Below are 15,123 nucleotides of genomic sequence, written 5' to 3' on the forward strand. Positions count from 1 at the left end.
TGACGCTCGCGAGAGCGCCTGTTGATGGATATCTTTGTTAAGTGAATAATTTATGGCACAGTTTCTCCCTATCAAACTGCCGTCGCTGCGTTTTGAACAAAAACCTTCGCATTTGCGGCACCTGTACGGTCATCGGCTATGCTACCGAGAAAAGGAATTCCTGGAACACTGGGAGTAAATCCCCTCCATCCATGCGCCACCACCGCTTTTTTCTGCCCTCCTAGGGAACTAGGGATATTTCGAATGCCTAGAAATGTATAAGATACGCTAACCCCCTCCCATTCCCGTTTCCTATTTAATCTCATCTTTCACATGCCCGGTATTTCGACTCAAAACACATGAGGCCGCTCTCCTGCGGTCTGGCTATTACGTCCGTAACATGCGGTATTCACAGATAAGTTGTTACTCTTGAACTCTTCGTATTAGAGCAGGTGCCAACCTACCGTGATGCTGGACATATCAACGAAGCGATTCGCCAATTCGGTCCTTGGACCCGCATTCCAAAGACGTTCTTACGGTGGAGTTGTTCTTAAGAGCGGCTGTAAGCCAGTCTTGTTACTGACCCATTTTATTTTCGATTTCTCTTTCGAAATCGTCGATTGCTCCGAGAGGCTGACCCCGACGATGGCGCGGCAGCATCCGCGAGCCAGTGACGACAGGAGAATGCCATAAAAAAATGAAATGCATCGTTCCAAAACACGGCGTCGAGATTTATTTTGCCCGTAAAATGGCCGCCTCTGGTTACAGGCTTGGGGAAACGGCCGTTAACTATGCTGTTCGCAACGCTAACCGAAAAGCCACGGCAGCGTTTACACGGCGGCAGTCAGTCTCGCGCTCGTGAAGAGCACGCTGGGCGTTTCTTCTTTCTTCTTATTACGGCTGAGGAAAGAGGCAGAGCTGCGAATTTATTTTTATTTAGTTTTACACGCTAAAACAATGATATTACGAGGCATGCCGTGGCAGGGGACTCAGGAATAGTTTTGACCACTGGGGTTCTTAAACGTGCACTCAAATGTCCCAAACACGTTCATGTTCTTTTTCCATTTCGCCTCCACCGAAACGCGGCTGCTGTGGTCGGGATTTGAGCCCGTGACCTCGCGATTAGCAGCGTAACACCACAGCCACCAGGCCACCACGGTGGGCAGAGGGTGCGAAAACAAGTCGGCCCGTATGGAAACTATGCGCCGCACTAACTTCAGCGGGCGCAGATCGCGGGCAAAAGCTTGGCCGATGTGTCCGTTACTATATACGGAGTTTTATTTATCCACCGCTGTTACCGTTCGTTCGCCGCGTGTGTTGTTAGGGTTGGCGTTTGACACCACTTGGCGACAGGTCATTCACCCTATCGCCTGAGCCGGAGCCTACGGGCGACCTCATCCCCTTCACCTTCTTTTGGCCGGACCCCACGGCGCCGGAGAGGTCATTCACCCGACCTTCTCCCCGGATTCGTCGAAAAGAGGATCGACTTCTTCCCGTGCTCGGTATTGCAGGAGGAGGGGCCCTCTCTCCGTGCCTGTCACGTGTCATCGGCGGAAGCAAGATCCCGCCCACACTTGTAGAGAGCCTATTTAAGGGCTCCGAAATGTACTTTGAGAGACTTCATACCTGATACTTGATACTTCATACTTCATGCTTTCCTTATTTTCTTTCTACTACCTCTGAATAAACAGTGCAAGTTTCGCACTAGCAGATCGTCTCGTCCCTGCTTGGTCGCCATGATCTACCGGATGCCTGCAGCCCGCCGACAACGCCACGCTACCCAATAAGTAATGTCGGTCGAGCTTCGACAGGCAGGCGTCGCTACTTCTCGGCAGCAGTACGGTACGCTACCCTGGAGTACGCAACAAACTGGCTGGCAGCGATTGGGATACGGAATCCTGGAGACCCCAACTTGGACGACAACTACAAGATCGTAGCCTCTTCGTCCTGGCAACAACGTTCGGAAGGAAGGTGTCTGGATCATGACTGCATATGGCGAGTGCACGGCTTTTCTTCACTAAGATATCACTTGGCTTTTACGTATTTTTTGGAAAGTACATTGCAGTGATTTTTCTTTAAATCGTTGACGGAAGTTTGAGTACGTCAAGGTTGTATAGAGTGAAGGTTTAGCAGCACTAAGGGCAGCCATGAACTTGAAGGCACTAAAGAAGCCAGAATTGTTGAGCTTGGCCAAAGAGTTGGGCCTCCAAATTGCCGAATCAAAGAGAAAGCCGGAGATCATTGAGGCGATCGAAGCGATCGGGGCAGACGACGACGAACTGACGGAATGCCTAGAGGGTATTAAAGAAAGAGAGGAAGAGCGTAAGCGCCTTGAGGAAAAAGAAGAGCGTAAGCGCCTTGAGGAAAAAGAAGAGCGTAAGCGCCTAGAGGAAAAAGAAGAGCGTAGGCGCCTAGAGGAAAAAGAAGAGCGCGACCGTGTTCACGCGACGCACTCGAAATGAAGCGCCTGGAGATTGAGCTTCTGAAAGCACAAAATAGCGAAAGACCTAGCACGGAGGCACGTGAAAGCGAGCGCAGAATGACAGACTTGATGGCACCCTACGCCGTAGGAGGGGACTTAGGTCTTTTTCTGGTACAGCTTGAACGCACGTGTGAGAAGGCAAAATTCGCGAAAAACACGTGGCCGCAACGCTTGCTTACGTTACTGCCACGTGAGGTAGCTGATATTATCGCCCGCATGGGGAAAGAAGAAGCAGAGGACTTCGATGAAGTCAAAGCGACCCTGCTTAAAAAGTATAGATTATCAGCGGAAGCATTCAGGCGAAAGTTCAGGCAAGTCGAGAAGACCAAAAGTGAGTCATATTCAGATTTTGCATACACCTTGGAGGTAAACCTGAAGGAATGGCTCAGAGAAGAGGGTGCACTCGGCGATGCCGAAAAGACAATGCAGTGCGTTGCCTTAGAACAGTTCTACCGCCGGCTGCCAGTAAACATCAAGCATTGGGTGCAGGATAGGGCAGGCGTAGACACTATCACGAGAGCGGCCAATCTCGCTGAGGAGTACGTAACCCGCCGTGCATTCGAAGGCAACGAAGCTCCTAAGAAGGAGGTGACTAATTACAGAGCCGACAAGCCAGAGCGTTGGTCGAAGTCGTATCAGTATAAATCAAAGGAAAGGTCAGATTCAGTGAAAAGTAGTGACGAGAACAGCAAGGGAAGGGAGGAGTCACCTGAACAGAGGGCAGAAAGGCAAAAGAAAAGGGCTTTCGAGGCCAAGAAACCAATAGTTTGCTACAACTGCCAGCAAACGGGGCATATCTCAGTGGGATGCAAAAATCCCAAACTAGTGTTGATGTCACTAACTAGTAAGGAGGAAAACCTGAAATTGCTAGAACCGTACATTCGAGACCTCGTGGTAAACGGCAAACCGTGTAGGGCGCTTCGCGACTCGGCAGCCACAATGGACGTAGTGCATCCGTCGTACGTAGAGGAAGGCCAGTTCACGGGAGAATGTGCTTGGATAAGGCAAGCCGTGGAAACCTCCAGTGTTTGTCTCCCGGTGGCCAAGATTCGTATCGAAGGACCTTTTGGAGTACTAGACACTGAAGCTGCCGTCTCGGCACATCTCGCGCCTCAGTATCCATATTTGTTTTCTAACAAATCTGAGGATTTGTTACGACGCAGGGGAATCGGGTTTAGTGAAGGCATAGTGCAAGGCACGGGAGCTCGCGGCCAAGGCAGTGTATGAGGGTCCAGTAGTGGAGGAAACAGGTTTGAAGGAGGATTCGCCCACCAGTACCGAACCGGACGGCCCTATAGGGGATGATGCGGAAGGTACGCCAGCTAATGAGGAAGTCAGGAAAGCAGCAGAGCTGAAATGTCTCGCGAGGCAGAATGCAGGCAAAGGTTATTGAAGGTAAGCGCTGCCACATTGATTGCTGAGCAGGAAAAAGATTCCACCCTGCGTAACCTAAGGCCTGACGCTAAAGAAGGTGTAGCCAAACAGAACGTGAAGTTCCTAAAGAGGGCAGGCGTCCTCTATAGAAAGTACACCAGTCGAAAGGGTGTGCAATTCGACCAACTCGTGGTGCCGCGTCCCTATCGTGAGCAGCTCCTGCACCTGGTTCACGGGGGCTTTTGGACAGGGCATCTGGGCATTCGTAAAACAAAGGACCGCTTATTGCAGGAATTTTACTGGCCCGGCTGTTTTAGAGAAATAGAAGCATTTGTAAGAAGCTGCGACACATGTCAACGCATAGGCAAGCCCGGAGATAAGGCTAAAGCGCCAATGAAACTTGTTCCCATTATCACGGAGCCATTTCGCAGGCTCATAATAGACACAGTGAGACCACTTCCTGCAACGCAGTCTGGCTATCGACATATTTTTACGGCACTATGCCCCGCAACGAAATTTCCCGAGGCAGTGCCTCTCAAGGAACTAAGCTCGGCGGAGATCGTCAACGCGCTTTTATCTATCTTCGCGCGAGTAGGGTTTCCCGCAGAAATCCAGTCAGATCAAGAATCCGTCTTTACGAGCGCATTGACCTCGACGTTCCTGGAAAGGTGCGGTATTAAAGTTATCCATAGCTCAGTGTACCACCCGCAGTCAAACGCGGTAGAGAAAGACCACTCAGTCATGAAACGGCTTTTGCGAGCCCTTTGTTATGAGCACAAAGCCGATTGGGAGAGTTGCTTACCTGCAGCAATGTTCGCGCTTCGAACTGCACCACACGAATCAATAGGTTTTTCACCTTCCGAGCTCGTTTACGGACGCTGCCTTCGCTCCCCTCTCCGCATTGTTCGAGAAGCCTGGGAAGGCCGGGCAGACGATCCTTCGGTTGTGGCATACGTGCTAGAGCTGTTGGACCGTCTGCACGCTTCTCAGGAATAAGCAGGGCAGGAAATGCGTAAGGCACAAAGCAAGGCTAAGGGCCGATTTACGCTCGAGCCGCCCATCGCCGCAAGCCGCACCGCAGGCGTGCGGTCGCGCGAAAGATTGCACGTATCAAACACTCGTGCTCAAACTTCGGTTTACAGTGTGTAAGGTATACACTGTGCACACAGTGTAAATGGTAATTTGTGCACAAATGTTGCATACGTGCAATTTTTCGCGCGGCCGCAAGCGTGCGGTGCGGCTTGCGGCGATGGGCGGCTCGAGCGTAAATCAGCCCTAAGCGGTACTATGACAGGACGGCTCGCACGCGACGCTTTGAAGTGGGGGAAAAGGTAATGATCCTGAAACCATCGTTGAAAAACAAACTAGAGGTTCAATGGGAAGGACCGGTTGACATAATTCAGAAATTATCTGAAACAAACTACGTAATCACGGTACCAGGAAAACGAAGGACACCACAAGTGTACCATAGCAATCTACTTAAATCCTACAGGCAGCGGGAAACCATTGTGAACATGTCTCTTAACCAACCTGAGGAAATGCCCGTCGACTTTCCAGAGTTACCAGCAGTGACGGAGACAAAAGACATTGACGAGACCATTGATAAGTTAGCAGAACAGGCGGAGTTGAATGCCATTCAGAGGGCCGAACTGAGGGAACTCGTGTTTGAATTTAAAGACGTATTTTCAGACACACCGGGCAGGAAGACTGCGATCGTTCACGATATCGAGTTAACCTCGTCGGACCCAGTTCGTTCGAAACCTTATCGCGTTTCGCCTCGTCAACGTGAAGTCATGGCCGCTGAAATAAACAAGATGTTAGAGCTAGGTGTAATCGAGCCAGGAGAGAGTGATTATACATCGCCTCTTATCTTGGTTGAGGTCCCAGGAAAAGAGCCGCGGCCATGTATCGACTACCGCAGGCTAAATTTAATCACGAAGGACCAGACTTATCCAATAGCGCATATCGAGGAAAGGCTTGAGAAAGTGAGCAGTGCTAATTTCATTTCTACGCTCGATTTAGTCAGAGGGTATTGGCAGGTTCCGTTGACCGAGAGGGCAAGCAGGCTTGCAGCGTTTATTTCCCCGATGGGAACCTTTCGTCCGAAAGTCCTGAGTTTTGGATTAAAGAATGCGCCATATTGCTTCTCTAGCCTTATGGACCAGGTGCTACGAGGAATGGAGGACTTTGCACTTCCCTATCTCGATGACATAGCTATCTTTTCTTCATCATGGGCGGACCATATGCAACACCTGCAAACCGTGTTGTGTCGTCTACGACAGGCCAACTTAACTGTTAAGGCTCCCAAATGCCAATTAGGGCGCGCGGAGGTAGCTTATCTAGGTCATGTAATAGGGCCAGGCCATCGTCGGCCTTCCGAGGTTAAACTGATCGCGATAGACAACTTCCCGCAACCACGCACCAAGCGGGACATCAGATCATTCCTTGGCTTGGCGGGTTATTACCAAAGATATATTCCGCGGTATTCCGAGATTGCGAGTCCTTTAACGGATGCTCTCAGAAAAACAGAACCAGAAACGGTAAAGTGGGATGACGCAAAAGAAAAGGCTTTTAGTATGCTGAAGAACGCACTAACCAGTCAGCCAGTGTTGAACGCGCCCGACTACTCTAAGCCATTCATTCTTCAGTGTGATGCCAGTGACAGGGGTATGGGGGTGGTGCTCTGTCAAAAGAAAGATGACGAGAACGAACATCCTGTACTGTACGCCAGTAAAAAGCTTTCAGTTCGTGAGGAAGCATACAGTGCATCAGAAAAGGAATGCGCCTGCGTAGTTTGGGCGGTACAGAAACTAGCTTGCTATATCGCTGGCTCAAGATTCACCATAGGGACTGACCACTGTCCCCTCACATGGCTGCAGTCCATGTCTACGAAAAACGGTCGACTTTTGCACTGGAGCTTGGCTCTTCAACAGTACACCTTCGATATTCGCTACAAGAAGGGTAAGCTTAACGGCAATGCCGACGGTTTAAGTCGTTGCCCCTAGAGTATCGAAAGCCTCATGCTCATCCGGGTTTCCGTGGCATATTTTTCGTGCATTCATATGTTTTTCCGAAGTGAAGCCGATTGTTAGCTGATTTTAATAACCACGTCTTAGCGCTTTCAAGAAATGGCTGTTTTTAGTGTTAAGGGGGGGGGGGGAGGACGCGCGTAGGAAATGGGAAAGGTGTAGCGGGTTTTCTTTTTTGTTAAAAGCCGGGTGTGTCTTGGGGGAGAGTGGCCTTGTGCTCGCTGCTTTGTGGTTGTGGGTCCGGCACTGTTCTGGGGTGATTGCTTGCCCACGCAGGAGACGAAAAGTTGCGAGACCTGCTTGCAAAGACCAATTTCACCGGACCGCACCAAGGAGAAAAATCACAAGAGCGCCACGAGGACGAGTGACCACTCCCCGGAATCTACCTGCTACGAACGAAAGGTTCGTGACCTCTACGGGGAATCCCGATACCAAATCGCCGATCCCTCGTACAGCGGCTGCTGGCCCCTACACGTCGGGATCTTCCTCCCCCGCCGGAGATGCTGTTAGGGTTGGCGTCTGACACCACGTGGCGACAGGTCATTCACCCTACGCCCTGAGCCGGAGCCCACGGGCGACCTCATCTCCTTCACCTTCTCTTGGCCGGACTTCACGGCGCCGGAGAGGTCATTCACCGGACCTTCTTCCCGGATTCGTCGAAAAGAGGATCGAATTCTCCTCCCGTGCTCGGTATTGCAGGAGGAGGGGCCCTTTCTGCGTGCCTGTCACGTGTCATCGGCGGAAGCAAGATCCCGCCCACATTTGTAGAGAGCCTATTTAAGGGGCTCCGAAATGTACTTTGAGAGACTTCATACCTGATACTTGATACTTCATACTACATGCTTTTCTTATTTTCTTTCTACTACCTTTGAATAAACAGTGCAAGTTTCGCACTAGCAAATTGTCTCGCCCCTGCTTGGTCGCCATGATCTACCGGATGCCTGCAGCCCACCGACAACGCCACGCTACCCAATAAGTAATGTCGGTCGAGCTTCGATAGGCAGGCGTCGCTACTTCTCGGCAGCAGTACGGTACGCTACCCTGGAGTACGCAACAGTGTCTAGTCCGACAGCGATGGATTGCGCCGTTGCAATCAGCTTGCAGGTTTTCGCGTCTCTACGTTTTCCGGAGAGCCGCCGATGGGCCTTCGTGGTCCAGTAAATCTCACAGCGATGCACAACCTTGCGCGCTCGCTACCGTGTGGATCTTTCTCACAGAGACGCGTGCTATGGGAAACCAGCGCTGGCCAAGAGGCGCTACGACAGTATTAGTGGGCAACACTAATACGCTGACGCCGTCCGGTAGGGAGGAGGCTACGAAGATGGCGCGACGCACTTGACGATAATAGACGTGCGCCTGTATCAGCGTTTGCATATAGCCCGATGGGCCCGGCCAACTTGTGTCCATGGTCATGTACATGAGCTCGTGCGCTGCTACGTCCCAGCGCTTCGGTTACCTGACACGTGAGGAGCCGCGAAAAGTGTGTCTCGAGATGATCGGTGAACTTGCTGACGGCGAAATCATGGCATGTGATATTCTTGAAACTGTGTCCACCGTTCGTGCGCTAGGCTGTGTGTTACGTCGATGCTGTTCGCACGCGAAGCTTCAGCGCTGGTTGCCCACAAATGCGACCCTCGTAGGTTTCATCGGTGACTTTGTGTGCGTTTCAGCACTTGTACTGACTTTAGAAAAAAATATTTGATAAATAAATAAAACAATCCGGTCGAGAGAAGCGTGGTCTACATTTGCTGACGCTGGACACAGCTGTCCAATACTATAGGTGCGATTGCTGAATGACGGCGAAAGACCATAGTGTTCTGGGCCCGTATTTACAAAAACCTCTTACGCTAGAATTGTTAGTAAGACAAAATTTCAGCTAATTCTGTTGCTGGACGTAATATTAGAGTAGCAAAGAGCACGAACGCAAAGCTCTGTGCATTCGGCCCCAGAATTGTCGGCTAAATAAGAAGAACGGAGCGCAAGGAACTATATTGACTTTATTTTCTGCATTATGTTCTGGGCGGTATAACATTAGGTCTTAAGAGGAAAATGTCATTGTCTGAAGATAGGAGGGCACATGAAGAAAGAGGAGCTGAGAATGTTCGCTGGAGTTAGAGATATTCTATTTCATTTCATGAACGCACAGTAAACTTTGTTTGGTATTGACTAGAATTACGAACTAGAGCCTGAAATACATTTTCGCTTGTTACAGACACAAAATAGATGTGATCAGAGTGGAAATTATGTAAACTTAAAGTTAAGACGTATAAAAGGACCTGTAAAACTATTTCCCAGCAATTCTATTCTATTTTATATTCTATTCACGTTTTATATTATTGTCAGTCACGTGTATATACATATAGTATACCGCATTGTAGTTTATTTGTCACCGTGACAGCATTGCCTGCCGCCACACATTTAAGTTCGTAACCTTAGTTTCATGATCGGTACACATGCATGTTTTCATGTGTCTCTGACTACACCGCAACTACTCTATGAATGATTTCTAAAAAAAACAACCAGCAAACTTAGGCAACCAGTGATTGCTGCACGTTCTTCTGACGACACATAACCACAAAAAGAAGTCGCAGTCTCGCCCGAAAGGCGAATTATCGATTGCAATAGCAAATTAGTTGACAGCTATACGAAGTAAATATAGTAGTTTTATCGGTCGTACAAACTTGTAAACATAAGCATACTAACTAAATTAACTATCACGGTGTTATGCGCGCAGAAGCAAACATGAACACATCTCACTCGATAACTGCGGGAACTGGCTGTCAAGACGCTGGAGTGAGGAAGCGCGGCAGCAGCAGTGAGCGAATTCACCTTTGTGCTGCGTCTCGGATCAACTAAGCCGCGAAAACAAGGCGCGCGGCGGATTCTGTCCCCGTCGCAGATGGCTTTCAAGATACAGCGGCCCGGGCAAGCAAGCGCGGCCGCCCGGTCTGCCTAAGGAGGAACGCCCCCCCCTTCCCCTCCCTACCCTTCCCCCGAAGCCTCACCACTTTCCTCTCTTGCATGCGCGAGATTGAGCCGCGATCGCCGGCTCACCATCACAAGCTTTCACTTTATCGCCGTTCGGCATTACGCGGAACCTCACGGTGATGGCGACGGCAGAAATGCGCCTGGAGTGTTCATATAATTGCTGTCGCATAAAAATAATAGGAAAAGCAAGCTAACAAAGAAAAGGTTCATGTTAGCAAGAGTCGTTCGACAGAAGCAATGCAACGTTGAAAAATCCGGTAGGTTTTCATGTAGATTTCATGGTAGATTTGATATGCACGAGCGTGAGAGATAAAGAAAGCCCAGCAAAGCCACTGTATGGAATGGATGCCATGAACGGAATGGGAGCCACGTTCCAGCTTTATCTGACTGTCCGGCTTTTTCTAGTTCTCTCTCTCCCTACCACAATCAGCTGGCCCTTATATATAGTACATGAACGGTTTGCGATTCGGGCTCGTATTGTCTCAGCACGACTCAAATGGCTACCCCATAAAAAATAACGCCACCACGAAAGAGAGGTCATTGGGCTGGTGTTAGTGCGCCTTTCAGTAATTCTTTCGCTCTCTTTTGCTGTTCCGCAGAGACCACTGGAGAAGCCGGATGGCCTGGACGTCTCAGACCAGAGCAAAGAGCATCCGCAGCATCTGTGCGAAAAGTGCAAGTCACTCGGCTACTACTGCAGGCGCGTCCTGTAGGGGATCGAGCGACAACCTCTCGCCGTCAAGCCTTTCCGGTGCCTCTGTGGCCTACAGCAGAGTTCATTTACGTGGCTTCCAAAGCCTATACAGTGATTCTATAGCGTACAGCGATGGCGCGCTCCCCATATGAGGAACGTTTGTTAACACCCGAGAATGTCATTTACGCAGAGCACGGCGCCAGTGCATGTGTGAGCGTGTGGCGGTCGGTGGCGAGCACAGGTGAATCCGCTAGCGTGTCTGTAGTATGCATAGCTGCGGCGTCGGCAGTCAACGTGGGCAGATGACCGACGTTTTCATCGCCGAAGCCATCAGCGGCGGGTATTCTCACTTTTTGGCGTTATTGTTGACGCTTACTGAATGACCTATGCAGTATACTTCACACCGGCCTTTTCTTTTCTTTCGCCGTGTTCCTGATTTAAACGGGGTACGTGTGTAATGATCCATTTTTCTTTCTTGCAAGTCGATTAACAGAGTCGGAGCGCTTTATGCTGCATTCACATGACAGCACGGATTGCTATACTGTGGCTTATTCATTCAGAATAAACGCTATTTTCTAAATTCTTTTCTGTCGCTTTTCCAGACAGCTGCAATGGCCTATAATCCTGGCCGAGAAAAAAGAAATTGCGCACAGCGTGTTTTTACCCGCAACGCACCACGTTTTTATACCGGAATCAGCACTTGTTGTTTTGATTCCCATTTCCTGTCTAACGCCGGTATACGCATCGACTAGCGCACTTGCTAAAAACTATAGGTGTACTCGCCTACTCCGAATGCTACGTGCACGGTGATGCAGCGCGGACGTCATTTAAGCGCGAGGTACAAGTAACGTTTCTCTACGTACATGAATGCTATTGGATCGGCTATAGCCTACGATTGAGTATTAAGTACTTATATTCTAGAGATCATCGGGGATCGCACAACGCTCCTTTACCTGACGCGGTGGCTCAGCGGCTATGACATTTTGCTGCAGAGCACGAGAACACGCGCTCAAATCACGGCTGCGGCGGGTGCATTTCGATGGAGGCGGAATGCATAGAACGCTCGCGTATACTCAGATTTAGGTGCACGTTAAGCGACCCGAAGGGGCAGAAGTTAATCCAGAACCCTCAACTGCAGCGTCTCTGATAGGCCCAGTGTCACGTTCGGGTGTAAAAATCGATCAATCAATCAATCAATCAATCAATCAATCAATCAATCAATCAATCAATCAATCATATTGTTGCTTCCAATAGATACTTGGGGGCTATGGCGAATTTTGCAGATGATGGGGATGATAAACATATGGACATCGAGCCGCCGGCGGAATGGATGTCTGCTTGAGAGACCCACGAGACAAATAGGTTATTAAAAATAAAATATGAAAGTAAAAGACGCTCTACCCTTTGCGGAGCGGCCTGCGGCAGATCAAGATCATGACATATTTCTTCCAGCTATGTATAGAGCCTTCCAAATAAACACCCGGCAGTACTGACCTTGACAAGGTCGAGCTTTGCTTGTGCATTCGCCACTAAGCGTCGGACGAGGGCTTTGCAATTTAGGTCCGTGCTTTCTTTTTTCGTGTCACACTGCTTTGCGCAAAAAAAAAGTACGCACGCACATACGCAACACAAAACACGCAGGCTGTTGCTTTCCACTCAAAACGCGTTCGCGAACACACGCACAAACACACGCAGTAATCGTACTTTTGAGTCATTTGGATCGGCAGCTTGACACTTTGTGAGTGAAAGCCACTCCCCATTTCTTTTTTCCATTTCTTTCCTTTTTCGATTTCTCTCTACCTCTCTCTCTTTTCTCCAATTGCACTACGACGTCCGAATGCATGTCAAGCCGACCAAAATTTGTCACGCGTGAATGGAGGTCGTCTGAACACACTGACGTCAACTGGCCCGACCCTAAAAAACGAATGGTATACCGTAGTACATTTTTGTTAAGTCTTCGGCTTCGGTATATTTCTGTCATGTTTTCAGCAAAATGCCCGTAGAGAGATAAGTGCTCCGATGTTAAAATGCTGCCGTGCTGCTGGGAAATTCACCAAGCTACAAAGCGAGAGATAGTATGACGCTTGTTTCTTCCAAATCAAGGCCCACTGCCATTGTGCTCGAGCAGCTAGCGTTCTCGTCGAGGTCCGTACAACTTTGCTCACAGTTGAGATTCTCCACACGAAACGCCCGCCTGTAGAAGAGCGGCAAGTGGCCAAAACTGTGCTTGGGTGTGACCGAGCCGTTGTACAGTCATCGCCGGTCAGGGAGAAGACGAATGTCAATAGCGCCAAAATGGTAGCCATAGCATAGTCAAGGCAGGGAAATGGGCTGCCAATGGGCATTCCGTTTTCTTGCGCCTTGACAGGAATTCCCGCAGTCCTCCAACATCCTATATGACTGGTGGAAGTGTGTGCTTCCTGGCCTTCGCTTCGGACTTCGCGAAAAAAGAAAACCGAAAAGGAAAACAAACAAAGCTATTGGTTACAATGACGTGATCGTTAAATGCCGTGACTCCGTCTGATATTGCCCACTTTTGCTGTTGACGTTTGTTCTAACTTGAGAGGCTGGAAGCAGTGCGCCTCCGGCTACTGCGTCTCACTTATAGAGAAAAAGATTGATTTACTTAAAAACAAATATATTTTTTCTACTTTAGACTCGGCGATGTTCTTTAAAGTCGAATCCAATTGCTGAAAAGAAAGCAATACCGTTCGTAAGTCATCCCCATTTAGACTGGCTCAATAATAATAATAATATTTGGGGTTTTACGTGCCAAAACCACTTTCTGATTATGAGGCACGCCGTAGTGGAGGACTCCGGAAATTTTGACCACCTGGGGTTCTTTAACGTGCACCTAAATCTAAGCACACGGGTGTTTTCGCATTTCGCCCCCATCGAAATGCGGCCGCCGTGGCCGGGATTCGATCCCGCGACCTCGTGCTCAGCAGCCCAACACAATAGCCACTGAGCAACCACGGCGGGTAGACTGGCTCAGCCGCGCCGCTGTTTGGATATTGTTAGCGCGGAAATACAAATGCGAAACGTGTCCTCCAACCCTGTGACGTGGATACAACGCTCCAAGCGCACTTAGCCACGGCGGGACGATAGTATTCCTTAGTGTATTTAGTGTACTTATGGCTGCTTTTTATTGAATTTCCTGCCCGCTGCATCTCTACATATTGCGGGCTAAACGGCGCAGAGAAGTTGCGCAAGGATGTCTATCGCACAGTTATTTTTGTTCTTTGTTGTTCCTTCGTAGCGTGAAAGTCTTTTGTTACCTTCTTCTCTGGCCATTTGTAAGAATCCTGGTTCAGAAGTGCTTTGTGAAACAAATAAAATACCTTGTTTTTTAAGCAATACGTGACTGTGGACTGTTTCATCGTAGTATTGTGTCAAAGGAGACAATACACAAAACGTTACGTGTGCATGAGGTCAAGTGGTAGTGGCGGTAATGGCAATAACGTTGCTGCAGGCGTGGCTATAGCCCAGCACACCAGGCCGGCAATGGACCTCTCCTGGCGCACGTCACACCGTGCCGGTGACGTCACAGCGTGACGTTACTTGGCGCACGTGCAGTGTGACCCTGGTTCTGCAAAACGGAGCCGCTGCCGGCTTTCTGCGTGGTGCGATCGCGCAGTGCTTGGGGTAGGTGAGCACCCCGTGGAGCAGCAAAGGAAGGCAGCAGGCACTTTGGCGGCATCAGGCGCATCGAAGTTAACGCGCAATGAATTATGTATTTATGTGCGCTTTTTCTTTGAACATTCGCATAACTATGATAATGGTAAAACTAAATTACGGTGTTTAGCATCCCTAAGCTGCTCAGTGGCTTATGGTGGACACTGTAAGGAAAGGATACGGATTAATTTTTACCACCTGGGGTTTCTTACTGTGCTCCTAAAACACGGTAAGAATTGTTTTTTTTTTCTTGCATTCCTCCCTCATCTTAATCTAGGCCCTGCCACTGGGTACGGCTATATTGAACCGCCGTGATGGTTATGGCTTACAGTTGTAGACGATTTTCATCTTGTATATGGTTTAAGAGTGTAGGGTAAATGGGGCGCAAATTAGTACTTTTTGCTGTGACATAGTTACTAGCGCTAAGAAGGCTCACGGAAAGAAAGGTGGGACAGGAGTGAGCGCTAGAGTTATTTAGAAAAAAACAACATGCAAGAAATCACCGTATGCCCAAATAAATGCACAGACAGGCGCATAAACGAATGTGCCACGTAGAGAAAACCAAATGCGCAACGAAGCCGATGCAGGCGCCCACAGGAAGCCATCACAAAGCATTGATCAGGTGTTCCGGTTAGTCTTGTTAGCGCTAGTAACTATGTCACAGCACATGCATCAACACCATCTAGCCCAACTATCTGCGCAAATTAGCACCTTCACGATAATGCAATACTACAGTATTTTGAAGACCAGTCATTTCAGTCAGAAGAGTGTCATTCCGACACCGTGGAAATGTGCATCTTCTGTGATAAGATGTTTAGCTTTTGAAGAGTAATACATTTTTTGTGGCTCTTTGATTTACGGAAGAACCACATTCTTACGAAATCACTGTACGCTGACTTAAG

The 15,123-nt window shown here is 49.1% G+C and overlaps 1 protein-coding gene across 2 annotated transcripts in view; it reads left to right on the forward strand.

Moving 5' to 3' along the window:
* Positions 1–15,123, forward strand: part of LOC142576427 (zinc finger CCHC domain-containing protein 24-like) — a 239,965-nt gene that overhangs the window by 213,940 nt on the left and 10,902 nt on the right. Inside the window, exon 4 of one of the 2 annotated variants that reach the window (XM_075686560.1) lies at positions 10,452–13,905. The exons of the other annotated variant lie outside the window; for it this stretch is intronic. Within the exon in view, the coding sequence (XP_075542675.1) occupies positions 10,452–10,565 (114 nt within the window). The 3' untranslated portion in view covers positions 10,566–13,905. Of the gene's footprint in view, positions 1–10,451; positions 13,906–15,123 lie in introns of those variants that run through there. 2 annotated transcript variants of the gene reach the window in all.

This window comes from Dermacentor variabilis, chromosome 1 (genome assembly GCF_050947875.1).
Source record: "Dermacentor variabilis isolate Ectoservices chromosome 1, ASM5094787v1, whole genome shotgun sequence".
NCBI classification, from domain to species: domain Eukaryota; kingdom Metazoa; phylum Arthropoda; class Arachnida; order Ixodida; family Ixodidae; genus Dermacentor; species Dermacentor variabilis.